The sequence below is a fragment of the Phaethon lepturus genome, unplaced genomic scaffold (genome assembly GCF_000687285.1).
Source record: "Phaethon lepturus isolate BGI_N335 unplaced genomic scaffold, ASM68728v1 scaffold13930, whole genome shotgun sequence".
Lineage (NCBI taxonomy): Eukaryota > Metazoa > Chordata > Aves > Phaethontiformes > Phaethontidae > Phaethon > Phaethon lepturus.
The window spans coordinates 48,172-63,276 of NW_010512704.1; the positions used below are offsets into that span (position 1 = coordinate 48,172).

Below are 15,105 nucleotides of genomic sequence, written 5' to 3' on the forward strand. Positions count from 1 at the left end.
TCAGCACAGCTGAACCTCCCCTGCAAGCTGCTACTGCTCCTGCTGGAGGATTCCTGTGACGTAGCTATAGAGATTTATGGCAGACAGGAAGGCTTAGGACTTAATGAAGCTCAACACAGCGCTGTCTGGAGTAGCACTGATGAGGGCAATGTTAATGTTACATCTTCCGAGCTGGAAAGTACCTGGTGCTGCTGAAGATGCACTTAATAAGGGGCTCAGACAGAGTAATCCCATCACAAGAGCAATTTCACTTGCATCCTTTCACTTTTCTTATCTTTCTGATCACAGAGAGAGGGAACTGCTTGGGAAAGAGCCTTGATATGTAAATGTGGTAAGGTTGTGCTGCAGATCGTGGTACTTCCTTCCAGGGCACGTGTAGGGCAATAGGCTGGTGGGAAAACTGCCTCCCATTCTTTGACAGAGCAGGAATTACTGCATCCCCACATTCACTGTCTCTTGCCCTTGTATAACCTGGAGCCTCCCCTTCCCTAGTTCCTTGGAAGTGGATGCTGACAGCTTTGACCTATCTAAGCTGTACATCTCTTAATTTAGACAGCTAGTCAGCACCAAGATGTTGGCATGGAGCATAGCCGGTTGTGTCTGCTTTAAAAGTCTATGGACTATGCCTTCACAAGTGGTGATTAGGTACGTGACTGCACCAGAAAGAACTGCACCTAAAAGCAGCACAGAGAACTCCGACCTAATGAGGATTTTGGGGGAGCAAAATCCACTTCAAGTTTAGGGTTTAACAGTCTTTGGAATTGGGGTGAAAAAAAAATGTGAGCTCCTGCACTGCTGTAATTCCAAACACCGTTGCCTGGTGTCATAGTGTAAAATAGCCCATAGTTATCAGCTCCCGCTCTGGAACTGATGGGAACTTTATGCTCCTTTACCTGTGGGGAAGCCTTGTTACACTCGTAAGGCTTATACTCATCAGATACTGTAAAAAGAGGGAAAGGTTGTTTACTCACATATAATGGTCTGGCAGATTGCTATGCCCTTCAGTCTGTTTCATGTTTTAGGGAGGGTGATAAGGGGGAAGGAAGGAGGCAAGCAAACAGACTGGTTTTGGAGCACAGCATCTGTCTGCAGGCAAGCAAGGAGCATTTCCAGTACAGAAGAGCTTGGCAAGCCAGTCAAAATTTATTCACTCCAGTGTGGTATGTAGTGAGGAGGAGGGGTCACAGGGGAGACTTCAGGCCCTCAAGCAAAATTCCAGTTCATGCCACTCAGGCTCATGTGAAAGGAAATGGTTCACTCTGGAGAGCTGTGCAGGAAGGTTGCTGCAAGGCTCTGGCATCCCCATCTGCCATCCACTGCTCAGAGGTCTCACAGAGGTAGCTGCAAACTTGTTCCCTTTCATGGATCATGCACCTCTAACCAGCACGTGGAGGCTCGCCTGATGAGGCGATGTGATACAACAACCTTCAGACAGTTCAGCCGTGCCCCATGCTGCAAAGACTGCACTTGCCAGAGAATGGGCAGGGGAACTCCTGCAGAATGTCAGCTCATTCGGTGTTGAGGCAAAGGCTCCTGGCAGGTGGAGAAGCGATAGAACAAAACAGTAGAAGTAATGGGACAGACCATAACATTTACTGGAGGGAAGTGCTCTGGGATATTGAAGTGTTTACACAGTGAGGGGAAGACTCCTCACTCCCTCAGGATCTTAGGTACAAGGAATTTTTCAGGAGTAAGATTTCATTTTCACTTGGGGGTAGGAAGTGCAAGCTAACACTGCAAAGGTGTCCAAGTGCCTCAGTTTCACTGAGTCCAGTGGTATTTGGAGAACTAAATACCTCTGAGACCCTGCACCTCTGCCCTGCCTGTGTTTGCTAAATTACCAAATTACCCTAACCACTGTAATTTTACAAGTACTGGAGGTAATAGCTGATGCTACGAATACATGCACAGCATCCTGCCTTGAATCTGACTCCAAGGTGACATGGCAGCCAGCAGGACCTTGGCATTTCTGCTGATGTTGCTACCAACATCTGCAGCTGCAGTGATGCCTCAAGAGGTCAGCATTGTAACATCAGTAGGAAGCTCTTTTTCAAGTCACTAAGCATACGTTTCTGAACAGAACATCCTAGGAAGCTAATTGCCCAAGATATTGGAAGGCCATTTTCCCTAGAGCAGCAAGCAAAATCAGCCTCCCAGCTAAGTAGTTGGCATGTTACAGGAACATGTCCTCTGGGGCTGTTAGGGAAGTGCCATTCTCCAGCTCACTAGTCAAATCAAACACAACCAGCTAGAGACATTAGTTCCTTGACCTCTTACTCAATCATCATTACCTACACCAGTCTGTCTGAACCACCTAACCTTTCCCATCTCCTCTACATAGCCAGCCCCAGTAAAAGAGCTGCCCAAGCAAGCCACATTAGGCAGTCAACAGAATCAGCCAAAGCCAGGAGCCCAAACTTCTTAAATCCTTAATGAGGAGAGGCAGTCATGTCCAGAGCACAGTTCAGGGAAGCCTTGGACCATAGCTTCATGAACCTTTTCAGCCAACGCAAGCTAGCACTGCAGTAAAGTTTGCTGTGTTTGTGTGACTGCATTGTGAAATGGCTTTCACTAGCTAAAAATCTGCCTAGTATGGACACAGATCATTGCCCTCTGCAGCTGTGTGACCCCCTGAGCCAGCACAAGGGAGGGAAACAAGGGTGCTCAAAAAAGTTAAAAATGGAGAGAAGGCACGAGGTGTGGCAGGACAGCCTCTCTCTGTGGTTCAGTTAGTTTGTGCTGTCTGGAAGAGGTCATGAAACTGCTTAGACTAAAGCAGCTCCTGAGGGAAGCCAGTCTCATAACTGGGAACTAACCCAGAAGGTATGAGTGCTTTCTCCACTGCTGCACTTGGTTCTGCAAGGGTCAAACAGCTTTATAATTTCGTTGCTTTGCTCTCTCTCACCAAGCAAAAGAAAGAAACACAGATCTGAATGGGGAAGGCACAATGCAGAATTGCTCCCTGCACTGGCTACACTGCTTGTTGACTGGGGTTGAAATCCTTCACAGACACTGTTCCCCATGGAGCAGTGCTGCTCTCTCACAGTACATCTTACTCAAATTTCATTATCAGATAGGGGCCCAGCACTGCTCCCAGCTGTATCAGTGTATCTCGAAGTCTGTGTGGCTGAACTTAATTTGAATCCCAGCACCTTTAATCTCAGTATCAAATCCACCCTCTTTTCCCTCCGTCCGTCTACCCTTCCTTGGTTTCATCCCTTTCTATGGTTTGGGCAAAAATTCTATTACCTGAGTTGTTGATTCAGCTTTCTGACAATCTTGGTATTTACCTGTCATGAATTAGCAAAACTTCTGTTAGTTGTTAGTCTGTGTGTCCTCCCAATAGCCCCTCAGAGAAAGTACTTGAAATGTTTCTTGCAGGTATGGAAGCTGAGACATAAACATACAATAGTCCAGATACATAAAAGTATTGAGGTTTCTAACTTCTCTGCATGCTTTGACATGAGTAAAGCATTAGTCCAAAAGCATGTGGCTAAGAGCACAAAAAAAGGCAGAGGACACTGACTCCAGTTCTTCTGAACTCAACTCTCTTGTCATCTGTCCTCTATGGTTGCTTTGATGTTTTTTCCTCCTTGTGCATTAAAATAAAGGTGGGAATACTCTGGAGCTCAGTGTGTTCTTCTTCTACATTCAAGTGGGTTTTATGCTTGGATTTTGCTGAACTAGAATCAGGACATCTCCAGGCCCTGTGCTCTAGCAATAAAATTACAGAACAAGCTTTTCCAACCGATTTTTGGAGGATATTTTCCCTTCTTTTTAACTTGTTCCAGTTGTACATACTGTCCTGGCCACATTCCTAGAGTATGCACCGACAACTGTTTCATAGCAGAGATCCTCAGACGTGGATGAGCCAAGATACACATACACACACACGCACACACAAAGGAGACAGCAGAAGGCACTAAAAATAACCCAGCTAACTGAACAGCCATCAGAGAGGGCTCAAGATGCAGCAGTCATTCCAAAGCCATTTCTCGGAGAGGGACTCACACTGCTGTACACCAAGGGCGGAGGGTGCTCTCCAAAGGCTGGGGGGAGGAAGGGTTTAAGCATGTTTCCCCTTGTGCATACAGCTGGTGGTAGGGAAATACTGCCTTTTACAACCTCTGAGTCACATATAATGGGGAGCTCACCCCCGCTGAACAGGGTGGGGTGCATGGGAAGGGTTATATCACATCAGCTAGGGATTTGACAGCTCTGGGAAGGGTCCTTCTGTTTATTAGTTGGCTGAGGCAAGAGCAATCCCAGAAGTGCCACTTTTGGCAGAGACCAGGGATCCAGGGGAAGCTGCACAGCTGGCGCAGTGGAGCTTGCAGACAGCATTCTGCATCCAGAGGTTTCTGGCTGGGACTGCTTCCTCATGGCTGGGCTGCACAGAGTCCTCAGCCCAGCCCCTACCAGCGCAGCTGTGATGTGATCCCTGGGATGAAGGGGTAGCTTCTCAGGGGTTCATATGCTCCTTGGCAGAAAGGCTTTACCTTTTCAGAGGGAACTGGAGCAGCAGCAGAAAATCAGGGTTTGCTGTTCTCTGCTTTGACACAAACACACCTTTTTTCTCATGCTTACATCAGTTTATTCACTCTCTGTCCACCAACAACACTGCTGTACAGCTGTTTGTTCCCAAATATTAACAGTCCTAGGAGAGATGCATGTGCGATATCCCTTTTCCCTGTCATTTTTTACTAGGAAACAGTCTTCCCACCTGCTTCATGAAATAATTAAACGGACTTGATGCAGCTTCTTCTCCAGCTGCACACGGTTAACTTGCATCCCAAAAGCAAGCATTGTGCCTAATGTACTTTGACATGGGCATTGTGGTATAAAAGTGGGTCAGTCCAGTGCTGACACCCTGAAGCTTCCTTCATTTCAATGCACTTGTGCTTTAAGCTCCTACTGAGTTACAGACTTAAAATTCTGGGTCTGGCATGGAGCAACAAAGCATGGAGCACCTTCTTCTTCTTCTACAAGGTTTACAAATGTCATGGTTGGATGTTTGGGATAGAGAAAGGGGCAGATTCTAACACCTTGGGCTCTGTTAGTGAGATACAATCAGCTCAGGAGAATAGCCATTGTCTGGGCATTTCTCTCCTTTCACCTCAGCGTAGTAATATGTCCTGTGTTATCCTTAAACACAGAGCTGCACACAACCCACTGAGTCTGCTGCCAGCATCAACTGAGCAATGCAGTCCTTTCGGTTTGACCCATTCACAGCCTTGCCAGTGTCCTAATGTCACAAATTTGAATGCCAAGCTTCAGAGTGTATTCCAAATCTGCAGTAACAAGGTTATCTATGCAAGCTGTTAACAGCCAGAGTCCTGAGTTGTCAGAGCTCCTCGGGACACAGTCTGTCCTCACTACAAAACCCTGTGCTATCCAAAAAGAAGAACAAGGCATCTGGAGTGCGGGACCTTTGTGAGCTCTCCTCCTTTGATGAAGGGGTCTCTAACCTCACTATTCTACATATCCATTGTACATCTCTGATCTGAAATGAGCCAAAAGGCACCTATGCAACAGTACATACCCTTGCACTAAGTGGCACCTCCTCTGCAAGCCTGTGGAAATCCCATTTCCTAGCGTACATCATGCATCAGGACTGATTATTTTGAGTACACAGACTCAGATCATCCAACTCAATATCGTTGCAAGAGGCAACAATAACTCCCAGCCCTTTACTGCTCTCTTGGCTATGGAATGTACAGGGACTGGAACCTGAAAGACACTCCCTTCATGGACCCCACCTTTGTGCACTGTCAAGTAGGCCAAACACAGGAGACCATTAATCAGTGCCTTGAGAATGTGGTTGACATCAGCACACAAAAAGACAAGGGGAGCAGCACCTTACCATGTGATAGTTAATCATCTCCTGCAGACTGTCTCCAAATTTGTCGAGGCACTCCTGCAAAAAAAGGTAAAGAGAACTGACAGTGAATAGAAGCAGCTGCCCTTCATTCCCAGGGGTTCAACGGCTGAGAGAGATTCTCATTAAGCCACTGAAGAACCACTCTGCCATTTGGCAAGAAGGCGTTTCAAAAATGTCTGACATTGAAGTCACAGGCTCCCTGTCCTTTCTAGTTTACTGCTGAAATCAGCATGTCAGTTGTCGCTTGTGCAGGCTGGTTACCTGCGTTTCCTACATAACTGATGCTTACTGACCTAGATTCCAACAACCTTGCTAGCACTGTGGCTTTTTAAAAGTTCAGTTGTCAGGGCAAACCATAAATCTCACTCTGACCTTTCAGCATTGCATTATCAGATGGTCTCTACATTCCTCCAAAAATAAATTCTCATACTAAATGGCTACTTAAACAGTATAAGGGTCTTGGACATACAGTCCATTCACAGCATCAGGAAGCTTAACAATCCCCAGCTCTCACTGTGTCCCACGTTCCATCCCACAGGATGACTTACCGAAATCATTTCATCCTTCTTGCACTGCTGCGACAAGTCCCGGACTCCACTGACAAAGTGCTTGTTCGTGGTGATGTAGGCTTTGCCTGCTTCGATCATCCCACTGCATAGCTTTACCAGCTGCACAAGGAGAGAGGTGTGAGTGGACAGGCAGCTGATCACATCAAACTGAATTGCAACCAGGCTGGTTTTAACCTGCACCAACACCACAACTTTTAGAACAGGATGCCATTCATGTTAGCTGCTGTGGCTACACTAGCAACCCTTACGGCACGTGGCAGAAAGAGGGATGCAAATCACACTTCTCCAGTACGTCACGCTGTCACCATTTCACTTGTCACATAAGAATAACAGTTCTAGGCTATCCCCTGAGGACAGATGAATCAGGGCAGCCCATTTTATCCAGCGTTTTTCTATGTTCATCCTATCCTGAAGCATCAGGACTGCAATAAAAGGAACCTGATCACATGAATAGACTGGGGAGAGGTGCTTTGGTGCTGGGTGGAAGTGTTAAGCTGTCTAGAATTGCCCTGCTGGGAGTATACTGCTCTTTGGGATTGCCAAGTCTCTGAGCCCAGCTGGCTGTTATGGAGACTTGTCTTGGAATAATGGGGAGCCAGCATTCAGCAGCCTGATGTTTTTGTATCATGTTTTCCTTAAAACAACTGACCAGGACTGCTTAAGCCACGTCTGCTGTGTGCAGCCATCTATAATACCTCACATGCAGGTTAAACCATGAAGATTGTAGATAACTATGAAGTAATTCCCACAATTCTGCAGCCCAGGGAAACTTTGCTGGTGCACTGCGAGGGGTTATACCATGTATCTCTGGACTGCCTGTGACTTAGTATGGTCTTTCTGATGGACCTGGAAGGAGCTTTGTTTGGAGAAATGTTAACTTTAAGCAAGCTATACACAATGATTCTCATCACCAGCCTTGTTATAGTGAAGTTACCAGTGAAGTTACCTGAAACTTGCAGCAAAATGGGGTGGCTTCCTCACTTTGGAATTAGTTTGCTGTAGCACAGGTATACATCTCCAGACAGCCTTTATTAACTTTTGATAATCTAACAGCTGCAGGGAACATTCCCAGACTTCCTAGCCACAGTAAACTGCCTCAGCATGCCTGGATTCGGCTGTAAAGACTAGAGCATTAGTTTAGCCAGAATTCCTGGCCATTAGCCTATCTCCTTTCACCCAAAGCTCCTTGTAAAAGGTTACACTAACAACTTAAGATAAATCCATAAACCAAAGGTCCAAGAGATTTCCAACAGTAGCAGCTGGCCACTGAGCACAATTTTTCAGTTGTTTGTTTGTTTGTTTTTTGTTTTTTTAAAATGATCACCGTTCCAGACTTTTTAACTAGCTGAAAAACTTTAGCTGCTGATAGTGAACAACACTTATACGGAAGTTTCCCATTCTCAAAATCCAGGAGCTTTTTTAGGGATATTAATCTTACTAATGAAAAATGGCTTTAGAAACCTATCCCTCTCAACCAGCCTCAGCTACAGGCTGGGAATGACTAGCACTCAAGTTTGGCTTGATGCCAGAGCCCCACTGAAGCATGGTGTGCTGTTTTTGGACTTAGTGCTTATTCTATTTACGCAGCCACAAGACTCTCGGGTCTAATCTATATGCATGCATTGCAGAACAAGCTTGCTCACCTCTGTCTGCAGTTCTGTATATGTGAGGATATATGAATGCATGGATATATATAGTGACACACGGTGTATCTGTGTATACATAGTATATACAGTCTTCACTCTTTCACACTCATGTCCTCTCCTGTCCATGCAATTTTACAGAACAGCATTGGATGCTTAGAAGACTTGTACTATCCCATCCAAGCCCAGAGAAGAAAAGCAAACAGATGCAATTCCTGTCACATCTGGAGCCCAGACATACACTAGAGGTTTGGACAAATCCTCTGGAAAGGAAATCCAGCCTATTCTGCAACGTGGCGGTTTCTAGCGTACCTCTCTGCAAACACTTGTGGCCAAGGCTGTGTTACTAGTAGCTGAAGGTTATTCAGCATAAGCATACTCCCAAGGGGAGCAATGATGGCTTTGCAGATGGAGCACAGGACAGAACGAAGGAAATCTGTTTGAAACAGCAATCAAGCCCAGATCTCTGGTGTTCCCTTGGATGAATCACATACGCTGCCCCTTATCTCCATTTTTAAACAGGTGTTAAAAGGCTAATCATTTATAAGCTAAGTGCTCAGGGGCACAGTAAAAGGCAGAGAAACAGAGTCAGTCCTTGCCAGCTTGCTGCTCTAGTTATGCCAGCTACTTGGGTACCACTGCACAACATTTACACCAAGCCCCAGAAAGGCTGCCCTGGGTGCCCACCCAGCTGGTACACAGCAGAGGAGCTGGGCCATCCAAGGCTGATTTGTTAGGAATGGGAGTGACTGAATTTTGTCCAGAGTTACCCTCAGGGAAACTAATCTGAACTTCAGTGGCTATTCAGATGCAAACTTCAGCCTCACTTGCCCCAGACTCAGGCGCGATAAGCCTGTTGCTGACAGTGACTGAGCCAGCACTTTGCACGACGGTCACCTCTGCAGCAGACAGGGGAAATGATGCACGCAGACAGAATGAAATGTCCGCCCACTCTGCACTGCCAGAACATCACCCCGTAACTGCTGTCAGGGCAAGACCAAAACCGCATGAGACTATTGTTCTAATGCAGTCCTCAACCTGAAGAATCAAATCAATTTGCAACAAAGCACTGAACAATAAAAAGCTGAGAGCCCTGAACATCTCTTGTACTTCCAGCCGGCCCTCCTCCCTCCAGGATTGCTCCTGGCACACCAAGTCGTCTAACTACAGGGAGCACTGACTGCAATAGTGCTAGAATCAGCGCAAGTTTTGCCCTATGCTTTGTCTGTAGGGCCTTAGCCTCTTCCATAGAGGAAAACAGATAACCTAAATCCCTTTGCAGCTTTCACCAATGAGACTAGCTAGCTTGTGCAGGTACCCATTTCAAGCAGTTTGAGTAGTAAATAGGTTTTATAGGACACAGCTTTGCCTGGGGCTTGTGACTTCAACAAAGCCCATTTCTCAATCAGACACAGGAGTTTTATCCCTTGCTAGCTTTGGAAAATCTCACAGATAAAAAGCCAACAGCTCTTCTGGCTCCTCTTCTTCATTTCTCTCTGTTCTCATTTGGAAACAACTTGGCTGATGTCTCAGCCGTCAGGAGGAGTGGGGGTGGAAAAGATGCCTTGCATCATAAAGCCTCTGACTTAGATATAAACTACCAACAGGATGTAAAGAATCACCAGCAAAAATGCAAAATGGCCAAACTGGTCCCTGAGAGTGTATTTCCAGTGTCAGATTACAGCTGTGGTGCATAGTCTGGCTGAACATCAGACAGCAACCACCATCATCAGTCTGAATACGGCCCCTTGTTTATCTGCAAGCGTCTCTTTACATCCCTGAACTGACACAGTGGTGCCCGTGCTGTGTGGACATGTAACAGCTCCTACCCCACACAGCTTAGTATCACAAGCAAGATGGTGGAGAAGGGAAACAGACAGCACCAAAGCAACTTGCCACAGCAGGAGAAGCAGTGTCAGCGCCCTGAGATCCAGAACACGAAGGCCATCATTCAGTATTAGGAGCCCAATTCCGTATTGGGACCTCTTGTCCCAACTCCTTTGGCAGTCACAAGGACAGCCTGTCAGTAGAGGGAGACATGGTCCTGTTGACAAGCCAGTATATTCCACATTAGTTTCCTGACAGCCTGAGGTGGGCTCACTTTTTAGAGGAGGCTGGTGGGGCCATATTCCTAAGCAGGAACTCATCGGTCCCTCTTCACACCGACGTGCTAAGCTGCTTCATCTTACCTTGTCAAGCTTGGCCTCTATCTCCACCACATCTGTTTCCACTTCATCAATGGTTGCCCTGCAATGACAACAGCAAAAAGAAATAATTAATTGATTGCTTATGATGATTCAGAAAGAGTCAGGAAGTCCCAGATGAGTAAAGATCACAAGGACTAAGGTATCTGTGCTGGTGGTGGACAGGAGGAGGGATTCACATGGACGTTATGCTATCTTCCGTCAGTGTCATGGAAAAATTCAGGTGTGCTGTGGTAGTCATACACAGCAAACTCATTTAGTGGCCTTGTTCTGATTCTGCAGGCAATGTTGTTAATTGTTAGCAATGCTAAATGACACAGAAATAACCAGTGTTACACCTTAGCCATCCATTCACATCAAGCACAAACTGCTTGTTTTGGTACCACCAAAACCCATTTTCTAGGCTGTAACTGTGCCTGAAGTGCAGCCACATAGTGAATTATGTCCTTTGAACCTTAGGAACCATCACTCAAGCGGAAACACATCTTGGTCCTTTTGTCGTTGAACACCATAAGTCTCTTTCACACATGTGGGGCTTTGCTCGCATATGGACAAATCTGCTCCATGATTATCGGATCTGTTTTCTTTCCATGTCATTGGACAGATGTGACAGTAAGAGGCTGTTACGATCCAGCCGCAAAGGTCACCAGGACTCCCTCACAAAGTGAAATATTAACATGACATCAGCCATTTGCAAGAGGCATTCCCAGACTGAGGCATGTGGTATGAAATTACTTTTTGAGGACAGAGTCCAACAGTAACCACTGTAAACCTGAGAGCGTTCCCTTACAGAGCTGATCACTGCTATATGATGTCTATACTTGGACAGTTGTATCTTTAATCACACACCTGGAAACATGGTAAGCCTCATGCCACGCTTATGCACCAAGGGTATGCACTCCAAATTTCACTGCAAGGAGCTTCTTAAGTTTGTGGGCATGTAATTTAAAAGGTTGGTTCCTGAAATATTACACTAAGGCTTTAAAAAATCCAGCACTGAACATGTGCCAGCCGAAAGAACAGTAGGGGAGAGATATGACTTAACACCACATGAATCAATACTGCTATCTCAGCAAAAAAAAGGACAGGACACCCACAAACCAAAGGGAATAGCAAAAGTCCTGAAGGAACCATTAGAGCATGTAGTGACTCTGTGCCTCTGAGGCTCTTGGTGTCTTCAGTGAATTAGTGAATGATGAAGATAGTGACTGTCTTCACTAAGGGACATGCTTCTAAGAAAAAGAAGGATAAATTTAAGAAAGCCCAAAAGGTCGCAAAGGTGGGGTCTAAATCTAAATTTCTGCCATGCTGAGGAGGGGCTCAGGCTAACAGCATGGTACTTGTACGTACCTTACAAAGATTACACGTAACCAAAGCAGCACAGCACACTCAGTAACATTTATTCTAAGCATTCTTCAATTGGAAATATGCATAATACCTTACATAGGTGAGTGCAGTCCCCATCTGTAGGCTATAAGACAGCCAACATTTGCTACAGTCCTGTGTAATCTGAGTGGAGCAAAGAGGTGAGAGTGTGTCCTCACACAGTATTGGCCTCAAAGACTGTGGGTCTAATAACTGTCTTGTTGAATCTAAATTGGCTGCATATTCAAGAACTGTGATGTAACAGCTGTAAATTTCTTTCAGAGACTCCTGTCCTCCCCTTCCACTGCTCTCTTGTTCCCAGAAGATATAACTTACGAGGAGTGTCTCCTCCATCAATGCCCCTTTCCATTACAAATTCCTTCTAGCCCATGGTTTGACCATGCTGCTCCCAGCCAGGGAGGGCAGAAGGGGGATGCCGGCCATTTACAGGCCAGTTGTGACTACTCCACTGCTGCCCTTTCCTCATCTGGTTTCTTTTAACAATAGAGTCTGAAGAAGAAAAAGGGGTAGGTCCACTGTTCCTAAATAAGCTGCGATGTACCTCTGTGAGCAGCGAGAAGCACCGAAACCCTGCCAATGCTGCGTGAGGAAAGGACGCGTCTCTACTCCCTTCATCCAAGAGTTCTTGATGTCATCTCAGCAAACAATACTCCCTACATCTTAAGATAAGCCAAACATCAAACCCAGAGGAAATAGGCTAGGCTATTAATCACCATTATATAGCATAGAAGACAGCCCGGAATCTGCTTTCGTTCAAAAATGCCGGATGCAAGAAAATACAACTACTGCCTACAACTGGCTCCCCTACTTCCTGCCATGCAAGGAGAGAGACGTTCAAAAAGTTTGCTACCTGCTGAAAACTTTGAATGAAAAATATTTGTTACACCTTTCCTCGCCCCACACATCACTTCTCTCTTCCTAGGCCCTTGATAACTAGACAGCTTTTTCCCTGCCATGACACCCAATGTAAAAGACGGTGAGGCCAGAACTTCAGGCACAGATTTCACAGATAACCTCCATCTAGAGCCATGCCGAGAAAGCGAAGCAGCAGGGCAGCCGAACACTCTGCTTCCGAATGGAGCAAGCCCTGGGCTCTCTGAAGTTGCAGTAATAGAGCATCGCCGCTCAGGAGTGTACTTAATCCCCGGCCTTCTCCTGTAGCTCTAAGGAAGCTGGCAAGAACCAGGACAGAGCAGGCGAGACAGCAAGAAACTATGTATGTTCAAAACGGCCTTTTTCATCAGCAGTTCCTCAAAACTACAGATAGCTAGAGACTAGATCTGCACCCACCATAGTGGAAGCAAGTCTTTGTGTGTAGGTCATATTTGTGTAGGAATTCATTGAAACAACTCCCCAGCAAGGAATACTTTTGTGCAGAGTCCTTGTGCAAAGGACTTGCCCAAAGAAAAATTAAAGAAACAGATCTTACTGTGAAGTCCCTTTGACAGTTCAGAAAAGGTTATTTTAGTAGGTGCATTTAACAGTGGTCTCTTCATTGGCTTGCAAATTCCATTTAATCTGTTATTAGTGTTTAGGAAGTCCTTTATTTTTCTGTCTTGCAGTTTTTCCTTTGAACAACATCTCAGCCAACAGGGAGGTTTCATAGAATTGCTATTGACTATTCGCTAATTATAAAGAAAGATACATAACCAAATATCTGCTCCCTAATTAGAGAAAACTCAGATGTCAGTATGGCCATCTTCAGCACAAACAACACCCGCGAGAGTATTTCAAAGCTTTGCAATATTCTCAGTGTTTCTCATAAGCTTCAGAAGTGTCAACTCACAAGTGTTAGAGAAAGATGGAAAGACTTAGATACCACAAAAGGGAATAGGTGGCTTGTAGAAGACTGAGTGTTCTGTTGGTGTCCTGGAACACATATTCGCTGGTTACTGTGGTGTCAGCACAGCTAAATGCCTTTGCCTTTTTGTAGCAGCCACAGAAAGCGCCATCATGAACATTTCAGTCTTCTGTGCCATAGCAACAACAGCCCAGGAGCTTCCTCCAGCAGACCGAAACAGTAAGTGCTGGGTAGTCCTTCCTTTGCTTTTCTCCAAGACTTCTTCCAACCTCTTCCTTGAGCAGCTCTCTAGGAGCAGCCTCTAGAATCCAAGAAGAATTCTAAACTCCTTCACCTTCACATCAGCTGCGCTGAAAATGAAATCCTGGTGACTCATTATGAAAGTACAGACTCCCTTGTGCCCAGGGCTCTGTCCACAACAGATCTGCTACCAGCTCTTTGAAAACACAGCCAAAAAAAGAAGCTTCTTTCTCTCTAATAATGCAGTGCTCAAGCTTTACTGCAACACATATGGCTGCCCTATATGAATGGCAGCCTGGCTGTGCCGGGGGCAAAGCTTTTGAAAGAAATGGAATAATTAAAGAGCTTCTTTTAGGCAAATTTTTTCTCTTGCAGCTATTTTTGTTCTCTGCGTTTGGAAGTCGTGTGCCTTCATGCATCGCACTCTTACTGCCAGATTCAATTTTTCCACTTGGTTTCTTTGTGCTGCTGATAGCTGGACAGAATAGCCAGCTAAAAAAAAAGAACTCAGATTTCTGGGGTTGCTTTTCTTTCCAGGAAAGCAACGGCAGCCATTGTTTAATCTGCAAACATCAGCTAGAGGATAGTGAAGCAAGGCGGTCTAGCAGCATATTTCCTGCCAGAAGATGGAAAGAGCATCTGTAATTTACTCCCCATTTTTATCATACCCTAAGAAAAGAAGTTGATATATTTGGACTCAGTGTGGAGGAGGAAGACATTATGGGTCTGGTATCCACAAAGGTATGAATACAACTGACTACGGTTTAGGAGAGCATGAAATTTAAGCTTTATACTTGGTGTATGGCCTTGATATAAAAGGTTCCAAGTGTTTGATTTCAAGGACAGTGATCTCAGTTGCAGGACTGGAGTTATGGAGTTCCGGCTTCATTACAGGAAGCAAGGTTGAACATTTATCTATCCTTTCCAGTTACATGGTGCTTTTATATCTGAATGAAGTCCTTGGGGAGATGAATTATAAGGCCAAGATATAGTTTCGGGTAGTGCAGCCATGCATCCACCTTGGATAAGCTGTAAGTGGAAGACAAGAGGGCCTCAGTCCTCAACGGAGTGCCTGTCTCCTACCCTGCAGTGTCTTTTCCCATACACCTGGTCTTTTTTCTTTCTGCAGCTCTGGCCCTTGGCTTCTCAGAAAGCAATGTAAGTTCTCTAAGGGCTGGGAGAAGGTTGGAGCAGAACAGCAGTGTGCAAAACCTGACGCAGTTCAAGTTCCCCCCTCCTCGCCACCTCCTCCTCCTCCCTGACCAAACGATGTCACTGCCACGTCAACGGAGAAACCGGGGAGCAAAATCTAGAAGTAACAGGTGCTGACTCCCTTGCTCACAAACTGACCATGTCCCTCCCCAGAACGGCGTGCAGGAAT

At 45.7% G+C, this 15,105-nt stretch overlaps 1 protein-coding gene across 1 annotated transcript in view; it reads right to left on the bottom strand.

Moving 5' to 3' along the window:
- Window positions 1-10,334, bottom strand: part of ACAP3 (ArfGAP with coiled-coil, ankyrin repeat and PH domains 3) — a 47,203-nt gene extending 36,869 nt beyond the window's left edge. The window contains exons 1-3 of the mRNA XM_010287883.1: window positions 10,283-10,334; window positions 6,430-6,549; window positions 5,864-5,917 (exon numbers count right to left, since the gene is read on the bottom strand). Coding sequence (XP_010286185.1) covers window positions 5,864-5,917; window positions 6,430-6,528 — 153 coding nt within the window. The 5' untranslated portion in view covers window positions 6,529-6,549; window positions 10,283-10,334. The remainder of the gene's footprint in view (window positions 1-5,863; window positions 5,918-6,429; window positions 6,550-10,282) is intronic.
- Window positions 10,335-15,105: the final 4,771 nt, after the last annotated feature.